The 16,810-nt window shown below is 37.7% G+C and overlaps 1 protein-coding gene across 4 annotated transcripts in view; it reads right to left on the reverse strand.

The window, feature by feature from the left end:
• The window catches only part of LOC149903568 (uncharacterized), a 202,028-nt gene that overhangs the window by 36,519 nt on the left and 148,699 nt on the right, over positions 1-16,810 (reverse strand). For all 4 annotated transcript variants that reach the window (XM_090108474.1, XM_090108476.1, XM_090108477.1 and 1 more), the window contains 3 exons: positions 11,374-11,512; positions 10,918-11,073; positions 5,518-5,686 (listed from right to left, as the gene is read on the reverse strand). In XM_090108474.1, coding sequence (XP_089964600.1) covers positions 5,518-5,686; positions 10,918-11,073; positions 11,374-11,512 — 464 coding nt within the window. The remainder of the gene's footprint in view (positions 1-5,517; positions 5,687-10,917; positions 11,074-11,373; positions 11,513-16,810) is intronic.

Genomic DNA, 16,810 nt, shown 5'->3' on the forward strand with positions numbered 1-16,810 from the left:
AAGCGCGTGTCGATCGTGCACATAAGAGAGATCCGTATAATTATTATTTTACTTCATCGATTAAAAATGTTGTACGGTGTGATCTGTGACGCAAGGCCACTTAAGGGAATAGAATAAAGGGTTTTGTAATGCAATTATATTGTGTTGATTAATAAAATGGTTACAATTTCAAGTCGTTGTCTCGTTTCATTGTTCTTGTTGTCAATATCAGAATTGGCAAATAGCTAGCCAAAGCAACGTATCCAATCCCTAACTACAAAAACCCATGGTTTCAATGGTCTTTTAGGTCTTTTTTAAGAACTCTAAAAGAACCACAAGTCGGGCGCGCCGATTTCACATGGCGGACGTATCGCGCGCTCTCGGCGCGTGCTGGGGCCAATTAGTGCAGCTCCAGTTAGCTCCAGCGAGAGGAGATGCTTCGGTGCACGCGCCGGGGGCGGGGCGGATATACCCCGCTTAGGGTTGTCGATGGGGAGAACAAATTCGATGATTGAGCTATGTTTCACCTTTACCTGTTGCTAAAGGTGCTTATTTCCTATCTATATGGTTGTACAGGACTGCTTTATGCTGCATAATTAAGCTTAAACAGGGTATCAGAAAACATTGCATCAAAGATGAAGAGTTTCGATCTATCAAGGGAAATGTGCGAGAAATTTCATTTTCAAAAGTAGAGTTAATTTTAATTACATTATTACTCACTATTCTTTGAGCTGCAACGTTTCTTTTACAATTAGTATTATAACTAAAACCAGGTTATTGTAGTTATTCATTTATCCAACTACGATTGACTGTAGTATTATCACATGGCAGCCCTAGCTAGCGTTTCTGCGCAGGCACTAACAACCGCCACACTTCACACTATCTTATCTTCACCACCGAAGGAAGTGTAAAGGTCGGCGAGCTTATCATACATAATTACCTCAATTAATAGCTCAAAGGAAGCACGCTTCACTCGCGTTATGATTTCATAGATCCCCGAATTAACATAAATTAACTACGTCTAATAAAGATCTTAGAGATAGATTTTAAAGTGGGAGTCGAGCAAGCTTCTGCATAAATTGGGCCACGCTCGCACCGGGGAAGTTACCACACCCTCACAGAATATCGGCGTTATAGTGACAGTTTACTGTCGCGTTTCGTACGGTGAGTGAGGGGTCCGGAGGCCCATTTCCCTTCCTATTCCCTTCCCATCCTCTCCTTTCATTTTCCTTAATCCCTTCCCATACCCGTCCTTTCACCCAATCCTTTCCTAATCCTTTTTCCCTCAAATTATCCGAACTTAATATTATAATAAAAATGCAAGCGGCTTTATTAGGTTGTTTACCCCAGGAGGGTACCGGCACAAACTGTGCAGGAGAATCCCTCCCACAGCGTCTGCGCTGTGGCAGCCCGTCGTACTCTGGGGCGGGCATAAATCCGCACTCTCTTACATCAAGGGGTAAGAACATTAGACGCAAAACATCATTATACACGCTGTCCGTGGATTTTTGCAATATCCGAGGTCTTCACAGCAACTTAAATGTTGTTCATCACCACCTTGAAACAGCTAAGCCGGCATTATTCTTTCTAACAGAAACTCAGATTTCCTCTCCTCCAGACACGGCTTATCTTACATATCCAAGCTACAAACTCGAACATGCTTTCGTTCCACGCGCTGGTGTCTGTGTGTATGTTAGGAACGACATTTGCTGCCGACGTGTCTGTACACACGAAGCTAAGGGTCTGTCCATTATCTGGCTGCATACTGAATTTAGGGATCATCCCCGTATATATGCTTGCCTTTACAGATCCCACAGCGGAAATATCGCCACTGAACAACTCTTTGAACATGTCCAGAGGATGTCCGATAGGCTATTGCAGCAATTTCCATCTTGTGAACTAATTGTGCTGGGTGATTTTAATGCTCACCACTCAGACTGGCTTGGATCTCGGGTAACCGATCACGCAGGTAGGACAGCATATAACTTCGCATTGTCATATGGTCTCACACAACTGGTCTCCGCACCCACACGTATACCTGACATTGACGAACACAGCCCCTCTTTACTGGACTTGCTGCTGACCACTCACCCTGGAAACTATCAGGTATCCGTTGGTGCACCATTCGGATCGTCCGACCATTGCTTGATCCGCAGTGAAGTTCCCGTCAGCCTCGTCCATCGGCAAGAACAGGCAGCCTGCCGCCGAGTTTGGCATTTTAAATCAGCCGACTGGGATGGGATGCGTGCATTCTTCGCGTCTTACCCATGGGGCCGAGTTTGTTTTTCGACGGATGATCCGAACGTCTGCGCCAATTCTGTTGCCGATGTGGTTCTGCAGGGTATGGAACTCTTCATTCCATCCTCTGTAGTTCCCGTTGGTGGCAAAACTAAGCCCTGGTTTAACCGCTCCTGCATGAAAGCATCCCATCGCAAACAGGAACAATTCCAAGCTTGGGCTCAGGCGCAGTCGGTATCTGATCCTAGCACTGCAACTTTAAAAAAACAGTACAACTCCGCTTCCCGGGCTTACAAAAAGGAGATAGCCATGGCGAAGGCTGGTTATATTAATAGGCTTGGGCAGAAACTTGCTAAACTTCCATCAGGAACCCGGGCTTTTTGGTCGCTGGCTAAGGCTATCCAAAATAACTTTAGTCGGTCTTCTTATCCACCCATGCGCAGAAAAGATGACACTCTGGCTCACTCTGCAAAAGACAAGGCTGACCTCTTGGGCTCGATTTTCGCAGCGAACTCTAATCTGGATGACAAAGGCTTCTCACCCCCCTCCATCCCAAGGTGTAACTCTTCGATGTCGGAAATCCGATTTACGCAAAAAGCTGTACGAAAAGCACTCCTCTCCTTGGACACCTCTAAATCGAGTGGGCTTGATGGCATTTCCCCTTCTGTGCTGAAAACTTGCGCACCGGAACTTACACCGATTCTGACACGCCTGTTTCGGCTCTCGTATTCAAAGCGTATCTTTCCGAACTCTTGGAAGATTGCCTTGGTGCACCCGATCCCAAAAAAAGGCGATCGCACAGATCCGGGAAACTATAGACCTATCGCCATAACCTCTATACTCTCCAAAATAATGGAAGGAATTATAAACTGCCAGCTCCTGGGTTATTTAGAGGAAAAACAGTTATTAAACGGTCGCCAATATGGCTTTCGACACGGTCGTTCTGCTGGAGACCTCCTCATCTACTTAACCCACAAATGGGCGGAAGCAGTCGAGAGCAAGGGGGAGGCGTTAGCTATAAGTTTGGACATTGCCAAGGCCTTCGATCGGGTCTGGCACAAGGCACTTATCTCAAAACTTCCATCCTACGGACTACCTGGGGGACTGTGCGAATGGGTCGCTAGCTTTCTCGCTGGCAGGAGCATCCAGGTCGTTGTAGACGGTTCATGCTCCTCAATTCTGCCGATAAATGCTGGTGTACCCCAAGGCTGCGTGCTATCACCTACGCTGTTCCTCCTGCACATCAATGATATGTTGCATACCAGCAACATACATTGCTATGCGGATGACAGCACGGTAGATGCGAGTTACTCCGGCCTTGCAAAATCCCTCAAGGAAACTATAGATGAGAGTCGAATGAGCCTTGTGTCTTCTATTGAGACTTCCCTGGAACAGGTCTCGGAATGGGGTAGACTTAACCTCGTGAAGTTCAACCCCAAGAAAACACAAGTCTGCGCGTTTTCGGCAAAAAAGTCTCCCTTTAGCACTGCACCTCGCTTTCAGGGCACTACCCTCAGTATTTCGCCCTACATCGGTATCCTTGGCGTTGATATTTCGAGTGACGTCCAATTTCGTGGTCATTTGGAAGAAAAAGCAAAACTGGCCTCTAAAAAGTTGGGTGTGCTCAATAGATCGAGGGAGTACTTCGAGCCAAATCACCTGCTGTTGCTATATAAAGCGCAGGTGCGACCCCACTTGGAGTACTGCTCTCATCTATGGGCTGGCGCCCCAAACTGCCATCTTCTTCCACTTGACCGCATTCAACGTCGAGCAACTCGAATTATCAACGACCACAGGCTAACCGAAAGGCTCGACCCTCTCTCCTTAAGAAGGGACTTAGGGAGTCTTGCCATATTTTACCGAATGTACCACGGGGAGTGCGCCGAGGAACTTTTTGACCTTATTCCGGCAGCTCAATTCCACCATCGCACATCCCGCCACAAAAACCTATTCCATCCTCACCACCTCGATGGTTGGCGCAGCACAACAGTTCGTTTCAACCGTAGCTTTCTTCCACGGACATGTAAGCTTTGGAACAATCTACCATCAGCTGTGTTCCCGAGGAACTATGACTTGGGGACTTTTAAGAAAAGAACATATCAGTTTCTCAAAGGCCGAAAGCAAGCCGCCTCTTAAATCACGGACAGCTCCTCCCATCTCTTTGTTCCGTTTTTATCCCATCCCATTCCCCTCTTTGGTAGGCAACACTCACAACCCACGTTGTGGACGTCTATGGGCGACGCACTTCGCTATTAACATCAGGCATTGCGTCTGCTCGTTTGCCCTCCAATAATATAAAAAAAAAAAAAAAAAAAAAAAAGATAGTCGCGTGGGCATTTTATACAAAGAGGTTTTAATCATAGCCGTGAACTATGGAACGGTGAACAGGTACAATTAGATCTGGAAGGTCAGTGCGCACAGAATTTATTATCATTAATGAATTTTAAAGACGCGATTATGAAATGAGAAATCAGCTAAGCGTAAATTATTTCATAGGGGCACTGGCATTGCTGTTAGCAATGTGCATTACGTTAGAGGAAATTGTAAAACAATGTTTTTATATTTTTAATAATACTCTCAAAAAGGTTTAATTTCGTAATGTTACGCTTTGAACAAGGCTATAATTGAAGCTTGATTATAATGTATTTCGAAATATAAATCGTACAATATAACGTTCTTAAAAATAACATTTCAATTTGAGTAAGAGAAGTGAAATTTGATATCGACTGTGCAAAAGTAGACAAATTTCTATGTTCTGTTCGAATCAAATATTACAAATGAATATTTTAATGTCGATAAATATTTGCAAATAACTGCAGAAACAGAAATCGAGCTGTCAATTAATTTTGACTTGTCAATTATTGTTTAACTGAATTGCAAAATTCTCTTGCACTGTTTTTGTTATTTGCTATAAGTAAATGACGTTTAACAATTTATTGCAGGTCGAATAATAATATTCAACTTGTATAAGAAAGTTAATAAATCTTGTGGGAAACAAAAATGCTTTTATTTATAGATAGGTATTATTATCATTTGTATATTTGTGTTAATTGAACTGTTTCAGACTTAAAAATTGCATTTTTCAAATTATATAACTCTTATTTTTGTATTACACATATTATGAGAACTTTATTTCTACTCCTAAACAACATAAATTACAACACACATTACACATCTGTCATCATTGTTTAAATTCAGTAAGAATCCCTAGTTTTAAAGACAAACACTAATTTCCAATTATGAAACTTTTTTAAAACTACGCAACACGCAATATAAAAATTATTAAAATCATTACAATACCTTAGTAGCGCTCATATCCATCATGACAGGGAAGGCGGGCAGCCTGGGCGGGCCGCCCTGCTGCTGCGCGAGCTTCGCAAACAGGCCGCCTACGGGCGTGTCGCTGACGTCGCTCTGGGGGAGCGGTGCGCGCGGCTCCAGACCGAAGCCGTTCACGCGGTGGAAGTAACTAGAACAAATACGATTATTTAGTATAAAAAATCAATTTATTTAACACTTCAATACAGTAGTACATACAGGGAAGCTTACAACTACACACAGAAAAAGAAAGATCATAACTTATTTAGCCGTATGGTAAGGACGATCTTAATGTTGAATTGAAATGTGGTGAAATAAGGTACATTGATATTGTATAGAAGTAGATAAAGAACACAGATACAATGTTAATATTTATTACGATCATGTCTTAATTTCTTTCGTAAATAAAATTTTTTGAACATCCACTATAATTTTGTGATGCTTAAACTTACTAGTTATTGTAGTAGACGGTTTCTTTTACATGACCATCTTAAGGATACATAATTAGTATAAAATATCATTTAATTCACCCGGTCAAACCTCGAAATGCCGGAAAATAATACCAATACTAGTTTTTATAAAAAATAACGGTGCATACCTATCGTTAATTTATTGGTCACATATTAAGCGTATTGTTTACTTATTTCTCGTATTTTTCTTGATCTATAAAAGGCAATTTACACAAAAACCTGATGATTTATATCTATCAGTACACGACTTAAATTACTTCATGATCTATTTATCTATACTATATAATATTATAAAGAGGAAAAGTTTGTAAGTATGTATGTATGTATGTATGTATGGTTTTCACGCATAAACTACTGGACCGATTTCAAAAATTCTTTCACCATTAGAAAGCTGCATCTTTACTGAGCAACATAGGCTATATTGCATTTTCAAAAAAATTAGAGATCCTTACCAAAAATGCAATAATGTAACCCAAGGTGTAAAAAAAATCCTCAATAAAACTTCTGTCATCGCGTGCGCTGCGGAATCTATTGAAGATAGAACAAAAAAATGTTCTGTGGTATTATAGAATGGATCAATATCTACAAGAAAGTCCGCGATACCATATGTCCATCTTCAGTAGTTATGTTACTACAACAACTTTTTTACGTTTTCAAAGTAAATAGAAGTGCCGACAGTAATCAAACCATGTTATCCATACACATATATTAATCCTTATCCCATTAAATGATGTTTTATTAGGGTTCCGTACCTCAAAAGGAAAAAACGGAACCCTTATAGGATCACTTTGTTGTCCGTCTGTCCGTCCGTCCGTCCGTCCGTCTGTCAAGACCCTTTTTCTCAGGAACGCGTGGAGGTATGAAGCTGAAATTTATATCAATTACTCAGGTCTACTGTCCCTTGAAGCTGTGAAAAAATCAAACTTCTAAGCCAACGCAATCAAAAGATACAGCCGTTTATGCCGCAAATTTTCGACACTTGCAAGGGAATCAAAACCTACAGGGTGCTTCCCGTGAACTCAGAATCTTGAAATTTGGTACGAAGCAACGTCTTATAGCATAGATAAAGGAAAAATTACGAAAACCATAAATTGTACTTTGTAAACCTTGCAGGTTTGTACGGAACCCTCGGTGCGCGAGTCCGACTCGCACTTGGCCGGTTTTTTTATAGACTGTTTCAATACCAGCAAAATACTTTTTAAATGAAAAGAATTGGATATTCCATTCAAAAGATATAACGAATTTTTAAAAGTGTCAATCTACAGAAAATAGTAGGTATACTGTTCGAGCAGGCCGTAGTGCGGGGGTCACGGAGGAATTCTACCAATATGCGTCTTGACGGAACACATCTATGAAAGATTTCCCCACTAAAACAAAAAAAAAAAAAGAAAAGGCCGTAGTGCGGGACGGGGTAAAGGTGATTTTCATGTGATTAAAAATTAAACCTATAGTCCGACCTATAGTAGACTTTTCACTGTAACGATATCGCTATCTATGCGGGTGAAACCGCAGGGCATTGCTAGTAATAAATATAGCAGCTACCATGAGATTTCTGTTATTATTTAACTTATGTTGATGCATTTTTTTTAAATTCTACCAAACATCTCAAAAGCATTATTAAGCATTAAAGATGTATGCAAAAGAGAGTTCAAATACTTCCTAAACTTTTTACTATAACAAGATATCAAAGCAGTGTCATAAATATATAATTATGCAAATTTCTTTATACCGTTTGACTTTTAGCTAAAGCGCATCAATTGAGTCACCACATTTTGTTATTTCTTTTGTAGTCTCGCATTATTTATACCAATCCTTCACCTTTTTAAGCAATCAAGATAACCTAAAGCCCAACATTAAAAGATTATGAACAAAATATCAAAACGCAAGTTGCATGATGCATCTAAACTTTATTTGCATTCAAGGAAAGACTGTGTAACCTTTAACACCGAGCAAATAATATGAAGTGCTACATTGCAGGCAAGTGTATGTTAGAATATTATTACAACCTGCGTGTGATTATCTTTATACTTAATGGCTAATATATTACATTTAAACACATAATAGTTATTACATGCATGATTTAATTTACCTCTTCATTTTAATTTTCAAATATGAAATGAAGTTCTTGCGTGTGAAAATTCTAATTCCAACATCAGACTATACATAGCCCCTAACGTATTCTATCGCAGTAATATAAAATACAGTGTAATTTTCTATTTTTAATGCCCCACTCATAATATCACATATATTTTGCTAGTATTGTTTGTTTTAATGTGTGATTTCGCAAGAATTTATAGCAACTAACTATGTCGGAAGTCACAAAGACATATCAACCTTAGTAAATAAATATCACGAAAACGAAATTTAATTTTTAATTATTAAAATGTTCAAAAGAAAGATATAATTTATCCTAATTTACATTCAACATAACCTAAATAAAAGTTCTCAAATCCTTCTCTAACAACATAATGGGAGCACGGTCGAACTAATTCACAGTCATTATTCAAAATACCCGGCATTAGTTCATAATTTATGATTATCACTCACTACTGTTGCGGCTAAACTTTTATGCAATATCCTTGAAAATTGTATAATAACAGAGCTGGACATAATTATAGCGCGAATAAATGGCCGAATTGAGCCTCGGGTCAGGTATTTTTACTAACGTCAAAAGGTTAGATAAGAAAATGTTACAAAATTGTACAGATTATAATATCTCGGCTATTAAAGTATCTGCGGAATTGTATGGGCGGGTAATAATGTGTTTGAAATTTTAAAATTGCTATATGAATGTAAAGAGTGATATGGATACAATAATATCTCTATTATATAAAGTTTTTAACGTTGCATAATGGCTTACAAAACACGTATTAAAATGCAGTTTATTATATTTCTGTTAAAACATGGTTTTATTCACTAAACAACGCAATAAATCACAACAAAGCGACAAGATTACGCGATTTATACAGTTCCCGATAACACTACTCTATATAAAGACTCAATTAAATTTTAATTTATGCAATTCGAAATAGTTATTTACTTTGGTTATCTCATTAGGTGAAACAATATTTATCACTGAGTGCAGGTGTTTAACTATACACGACATTGAGTATTCGAGCGTTAAACGGTAATCGAACAAGCGAAAATAGGTCTTTGCTCGAGCGCCGATAGGTCGTTATAGCTTGTAGAGTGCGTGCGACCAGAAGAGACACTCGGCCACCAATCGGACGAATCGTAATTAAAATTGACAGAGGTCACTAACCTAACACCGTGAGATGAACAATTCATTAATATAACATAAGTTCGGACATCGGTTCTCACGAATCATGTAAATTTGTCGACTGAACGCGAGCTGTTATCAAATCGATTAATATGCAAATCGATTTGGGCATCACTAGCCGGTCGGTGACCCGCGGGTCGTAAGGTATTGTGATGTGACGTGATGCAAATGCGCTAACACGTGACCGATCGTAAAATATGCAATATGCATCTTATACTAATTTGTTTGCGTATTTTTCCATGTTTATGGCTTGTTTCATTTTTAAATACCGAGAGTTGCGCTCTTTATACATCATTATTATATTTTATTTTGACTAAGATAGAGTGCCGTTAGAAGACGCATAAATATTCTACGTGTGTAATTATATTTGCTGTTTTTATATTTAAGAAGTAGCTGATATGAATCTGTAATGTTTTATGACAAGATACATTAAACACATTACAATTTAATACCATTACGCATACTGGTGTGAAATTCTAATTTTATCTGCATTTTATCACATACATTTGTCATAACAAATTACATTGAAAGGTTATATTATGAACGTTCACAGCATTAGCACGGAATAAAGTTTTTAAAGGCCATGCACAGAGGACGATAAGGTTGTCAATGTTACAAGAAGAACTGTCTCTTAAGGCCTCGATATTCTAATTATTAAATGGTTAGTTAAGTGCTGAAATATTGTACATTGGTTTCTTGATAACACATAATATAAATTTACATATTCAAGTGCTACCGTATTTTCGCACCTATAATTAATAATATACTCGACCGATTGTAAAACTTTTTTAACCATTTCAAACCTACATCTTTACCGAGCAATATCAGCCATTTTTTATTTTTTGCATCACAGCTGTCAACGTTTTTTTTAAGTGGGAAAATCTTGCATAGGTATCTACGGCCCCGGGAAAGAGCTGTGGGTTATGTCGGATTCTTATTGACTAAAACTTCTTTGTCTGCCGTCACGCTGCTTTGGGCGGAACTAGGTACGGGACGTACTCTACCCGTCCAGCAGTTACCCTTTTTTGGCCCTGTCATAATATGAAAGCGTATTCTCTTTTAAAAACAAACTGAAGTCTTATCTTCTCGACATTCAAAAGCGCAATCAGAAATTTTAACCCCATCCAATAGCCTTTTATTGATTAGTTTTTTGTTTCAAAATATGTATACACTCACTTATACAAATTTCATATATATATGTATGTATCAATATCTAAATTCTAAATATATTATATTAATGACTATTATTTAAATGTAAGTAGGTATATTAAATTTTATGTGCACAAATTTAAATTTAATTTAATACACAATATACGTATATTATTCATATTCATTTACTTATTATATTTATAAAGTATATATATCGATTAAATTATATTTAATACAGTTTGCATACCGAACGGAAATACATCCACTGTCAATAAGACATCCTAAGGCGGCCACTGAAAATCAGTGATGACACACTGAGTGGTTGGCCTAATTATGGCATATGTATTTTTTTTAAGTTCCTTTTTTTTCATCTATATTGTATCTTTTTTTTCATAATATTATGTCCATAATAAAGTTATTTCATTTCATTTCATTTCATTTCAAAAAAGCTACCCTTGCAAAACCACTAAGCTAGTAACTCACTCATTCGCCGGGTGCGTATTGTACCGCGCCGCCAGCGAGCGCATGATGTCCGAGTAGTTGCGCGGCGGGTGCGCGGGCGCGGGCGGCGCGTGCGGGCTGCCGCGCTCGGGCGGCGTGCCGGGGTACGACGACGTCGACGGTGTCACGCTGCGAGATCTGACAGACATACACACACATTTGAATATAGACGTTGGTTTAAGAAAGTTCGATATATTGGACAAAAGGAGGTAGATACGACGACTTGAGGAACAGAATGATAGAACAGAAGGCTGTATTGGTTAAGAGGGTATTTGCTGACTAAGAAAATAAAGAGAAGAATTTTTAGATAGAGATACGTTTGCTATAAAACTCAAGATAGCATCAGTTAGTATTTTTGATATTAATTTGATTAAAATGAGCTCCTTTAACCAAACCTTAACCACCGAATAAGAATTTCAAAGGTGCTATACACCTTACCTGGATGCGTTAGATTCATGTGGACTGAGCCTCTCACTCTTGACGGTGTGTGCTTGTGGCGTAGGCGCCGGCGCGTGCGTTTGCGCCGGCGACGCCGCATCGCGCGCGCAACGTCGAGCTGCGCCCCCGCCGCCTTCACCTGATGACAAAATATACATGGTCTCATGACTATGATCTCATATTTGTTGGCACTGCGGGTCACATGCATATTGTGAAAAGTAATGGCCACGCTGGCCAAATGTAAAAAATTTGGTGATGTTTTTTACCCAATCACGATTGAAGCACTGAAAGGATCTGGATAATCGTAGTCTCAAGTCCGAAATAAGATCGATATTCACCCATTTGATAGCCAGGTGAGACGTATTTTTTACCGATACTTATGAACAAATATGCCTATGATAACTCATCTATCAAAAAGTGCTCTAGTCAGTTACGAAAAGTGCACTTTTCACACTCCTACGCGATAAAACTACGAGCGAAAAATTTAAACATTGCTGAAGATTGCGCAATACGATCTTCATACATGACTAGACACATTTTCAACAATTTTCGAACAAACACATCAGTCTGACAGCAATCCGCGCGTTGCCCTTAACATTGACACTCGATAGCATCGGGTGAACTCTCGCAAAAATGTCACATCACAATTACGTCGTCCCAGTATGGCGCACTGACTCACAACTGGTTATAGCATCCCGACTGACTGTGCTGTGCACACATCAACATCGTTACTACAAACTGAGAAAATATAAAGTTGGTAAATCTATACGCAATTGTGATATGTTTTTTCTATGTATTTTCCTAATGATAAGTAATATGACAATTTTTATAGAACTCTCGATATGACGAAGTAATAAATCTGACCTTTGTTTTCTGTTAGGAATATAACATGAACTTTTATTTTAGTATTTTTTCTAATCAATAAACATCTTGAGTTTCAGTATGAATCACAGTTATTTAACTATTTGAATTTATAATATCCTATGTATTGAAATGCAAACTTAACATACGTACATGTTTCTAGGTTAAATCACTTCCACTATGCGCAGATGCACTATATTAATAATTCTTCAGTAAATGTTTATCTGAGTAAAAGCTTACCTCATGTAAATATTCCACTTATCTTTGTAATGTTGTGTATGTATCAGATAAGGAATTAAATTAAAAGCGACTATGCCGAAAATGATGTCGTTATAATTTCGTAAATTGCTATTAAAATAGATAGTAGTGAAATAACATTGTTAATATTTGAAATAAAACAAGATAGTAGGTACCTACAAGAGCTTTCCATTCTACAAGAACAATTTATTTATTATAACGTTACATTATTTTGTAATTTACCATATTAGTATACAGGGTGTCCCACTATTGGTATACTAAGCGCGAAGGAACTTGTAGTTTTGCATACACTGATCAAGTAAAAAATACTTAAAAAAAAAATTGGGTCCAAAATTTTTTGCTAAATTTTTCCTGAAAATCCATGTTTTCTTCTCTAGCTTCGCGCAGCCGGCATATACTGCTTCTCTAATATGAGCATTTTGTCTATGAAAACATAATCTTAAACGATAGCTCACGTGCGGGTGGCAAAGTTGGGCAGGTTGCTTGTTTTGGGTGTACACATAGAGTTTTAAGAATTCATCTATTTGAAAAAAAAATGCGTCTGGATTTTTTAAATTATTTTTTACGTACTCAGCGTATGCAAAACTATAACCTCCTTTGAGCTTAGTATACCAACAGTGGGACACCCTGTATATCAGTATATTACTTTTAAACCCTGTACTGATAAAATACAGTTAAAATTTATCTGTAGGGCACCGTTTATGAGGCAATTAACTTCACTTTAAAGTAATAAAAACAAATTGTCCTAGAATTTCTCTTTGACTGAAAACCATAGATATGGTACACATACTTCATCTTGAACCGATGCCTATCAACGTTTTGGGCTATCTGTTGCATTCTTCAGCTATGTCAGGTCAAGAATGTAGCATGCACGAAATTTCACATTTAAGAATTCCACATTCCCGTCGGTTAAACATGACCGAGGTATCTTAACCTCCGCTGCAAGACATTACAGTGACATTACGTTTGCTTTACAAAAAGTTGCACTATGCTGACCCGCCAACCAGCCGCTCGAGATACGAATCTCGCGGCACGTTTGAAGGCGAAATTAACCCGCTAGCTTTCCACCAATCTGAACCATCTTGGCACATGACGAGTGCGCCGGTGTCAACTGCATACTGAACTAAGAAAGACTTTTGATAATGGCCGTTTGGGTAACAATTATACAATACAATGTTGTCGTTCATTATGGTCCTTTCAAGTTTTATAAATGGTCAAACAAATTTGCTTTGCGACAATGTTTTATCGTAAATCGTAAAATATTAAATTAAATAAATACTTTTAATATATATATATGACAATAAACGTTTATCATTTTAAGTTAAAGTTGTTATCTACTGAAAGGGCACTTTATACTATAACCTTCATGATTACAACAATCGTTGATGTGTAAAAGTGTCCAATCCGACAAGCTCGTTAAAGCTCCACGAGACTGTCATAGTAACTATGATACATTGTGTGAATAAACTCGAGTATTGCCAACGAGCCAGCTAAAACATAGCCTTAATAATTGACCTTGCATCTATTTAATAATGCATTACATGACATTACACTTTTAATGTCCATTAAAAGGTGGAGTTCATAACGTCATAATTTATGGTGAAAGTTGCCTTTTATGATCCCAAGGAAACTGTTTTATTATTATTATTTCCATGTTTTTTCTTATTTGTATTTAAACGGTATTAATTTAAACAAATCGAGGAAACCAGATAAGATACCTTTATAATTGATACAAAAATGTCAACATAAACTTTCGATAATATTATCGGGAAGTAATTTAAATGTTGTGAATACAGTCCGTTCATTATATTAAATTTATATTTATCCTTAACGATATCGTTTCAAATTTATTTGTATCCTTTGTTATATAACGACGATGACTCTATTTATATGGCAACAGTTAGATTTTCCATAATAAAGCCCACGGTCGACTCATAATCAGATGGGTTATGAGAGAATTCAAATTGACGCGTTTTGTTACCATTATATTTATTCTCGATGTAATAATCATGTCAAATGGGACCATTGTATTCGTTTTCACGTTGGTGTAAATGGGTTTATCTGTGAGAGATCAATGTATTAACATCTATATTAGGTTATTCAGGCACAAAAGGAATATATTGTGAATCGCTTCGGGTTGGCGGACCACATGCGTCGTTTGGCGTTGAACAAAATTTACTAGTTTAGAATTTAGATGGACAAGTTTTTTATGTGAATAGAAAACAAATTCATGGAATTTGACTCAAAGGATTAAAAAACAGAACTCTGGATCAGTTCAAAAATATAGATTTAAATCGTAATATTTAAAAGTCAATCACGATAAACACGACCACAGATAAAGTTATTACCAGGTAGCCGCACGGAGCCCGCATTTGACTCAATCATAAAATAAATCAACGTACAGCCTATAGGCATTAGAAACTCGAATAACGAATGGTGGTTTTGAAATATCGACAGTCGAATCGATAGTTTTGAATCGAATCAAGTGGTAATTATTGGGCGGACGTGGTCGAAAATTGTCAAGGTGAGCGATGAACGATGTCTTCCGGCAGCTAGGAAGGCTCGACGCTTGCGCTGGCTGAGAGGAAACGGCGACCGTTAGTTGGACTCTCCATACGATATATTTTATGTAACGGACGCTTTTTAATATCAATATTGGATGTTAATATACGATTTGTTAATGGCAATCAAACATAATGGTTGGCCTTTGGAGTCGTAGAAGCTGATGAAGCAGAAGTAAAGTCTTAAAAAAAATTCTTTGAATATCAAAGTACCTGTGTTGTCAATAATTGAATTATCGGTAGTCCAGTGATGTGGTTTTAACTTTTAATAATGAGTTATTTAACTAATCTACGTTACAACATTATTGTTTTAGAAAATTTTATTTAAATTAAAATCCATCTTTTAAAATGTAAACGTACCTAATCGTTTCGCTATTTTCTTATTTAAATAGTAACAAAAATTATTTGAAAGGTCTTCAGTTAGAAACTAAATATAACTAGTTATATCTATCTACGCAGTCTTTACACTTCAAGCGTATAAATATATTTGAACAATCATTTTAATATGGTAATTATCATGAATGGCCGAGGCCTCGTAGTTATATAGTTAACAACACGTAAACAATATGCATACAACAGGAACTTCGTTAACCTAAAGTAATGTAAATTACTGTTATGTGTACGCCACATTGTTGCGACCGCGTGTGCCTTGCGACTCTTGAGATGTTGTATGGCGCAAGTTATAAGCGATAGCGATCAGTTAAAAAATCTGGTACTTTTGTAATTTTTCAGACAGATACATATTCCTATTCTAGTTCTATTTCATTCTATGTAGCGGATATATGTATTTCGAGATTAATAAAAATATTTTTAAATACTGATAAAAAATTTTGATGCTACTAAACAGTAAACACTATATTATACAGAGCCAAATAGCACAGTGAGACTGGAAATATCAAAACCATATACTTTCCCAATTTCCCAACCTCAAATATCATCAAATTTTAACAGCTCTCTAAACCTATTAAACTCTCTCTGTCAACTTTAATAAATATTTATCAAGCAGTTCGCGGGCCGCCACAGGCCGGGTCACAGCTCACACGCGCGGGTCACCGTCGTCAAACAATGTACCGTACGTCGCGACCCCAAATGGCAGCACGTCGCACACCGTCACCCAACCGATATGACTCCACATATACGCATAACCAATACGTGATTGCCGTGTCAAGTGATCGGTAGATTAACACTAAAATACCTATAAAGCTTGTAACTTGATACGAACTTACCTTTTATGGTCCTCAAATAGTTACGATATATTGTGAAGCGTTGACCCAAAATATTTAATTTATATTTATGGCGATTATCTCGTGAATTCTCAAGATTTCGTCGGATATTGTATCACATAAACCGATTGATTTGATTTTGAAAGTAGAACTGAATAATTACTTTTTCATAGCATATTTATTTATTTCTTAATGTATCTATGGATTCATAGAATTGAAACAACTAAAGAATTTCGTAATAGCATCCACACCTATCTCAATAAAATCACGTCTAACACAATTCATCTCTCATTTTCAAGATATCTAAACTACATGCACCACATTGCATATACTAAAATCCCAAACTAGCGAACCAAACAGACAATATCTAAAACAAAAGCACACCACGCGAGCCTAGTGCCAATCCCCCGCTCGAGGTCCACAATGAGTTGACACAGGACAATGCGTGTTGACAGTTGACATGTCTAGGCCTAACAACTCGCCACACAAGGAAACGCGAACAGGTTTTATGCCGGAAAAGAGCGTGCCGTCATT

The sequence above is a fragment of the Colias eurytheme genome, chromosome 13 (genome assembly GCF_061535395.1).
Source record: "Colias eurytheme isolate Ceu_HAF_F1 chromosome 13, ilColEury1 Martin Lab GWU primary, whole genome shotgun sequence".
In the NCBI taxonomy this organism is placed as follows: Eukaryota; Metazoa; Arthropoda; class Insecta; order Lepidoptera; family Pieridae; genus Colias; species Colias eurytheme.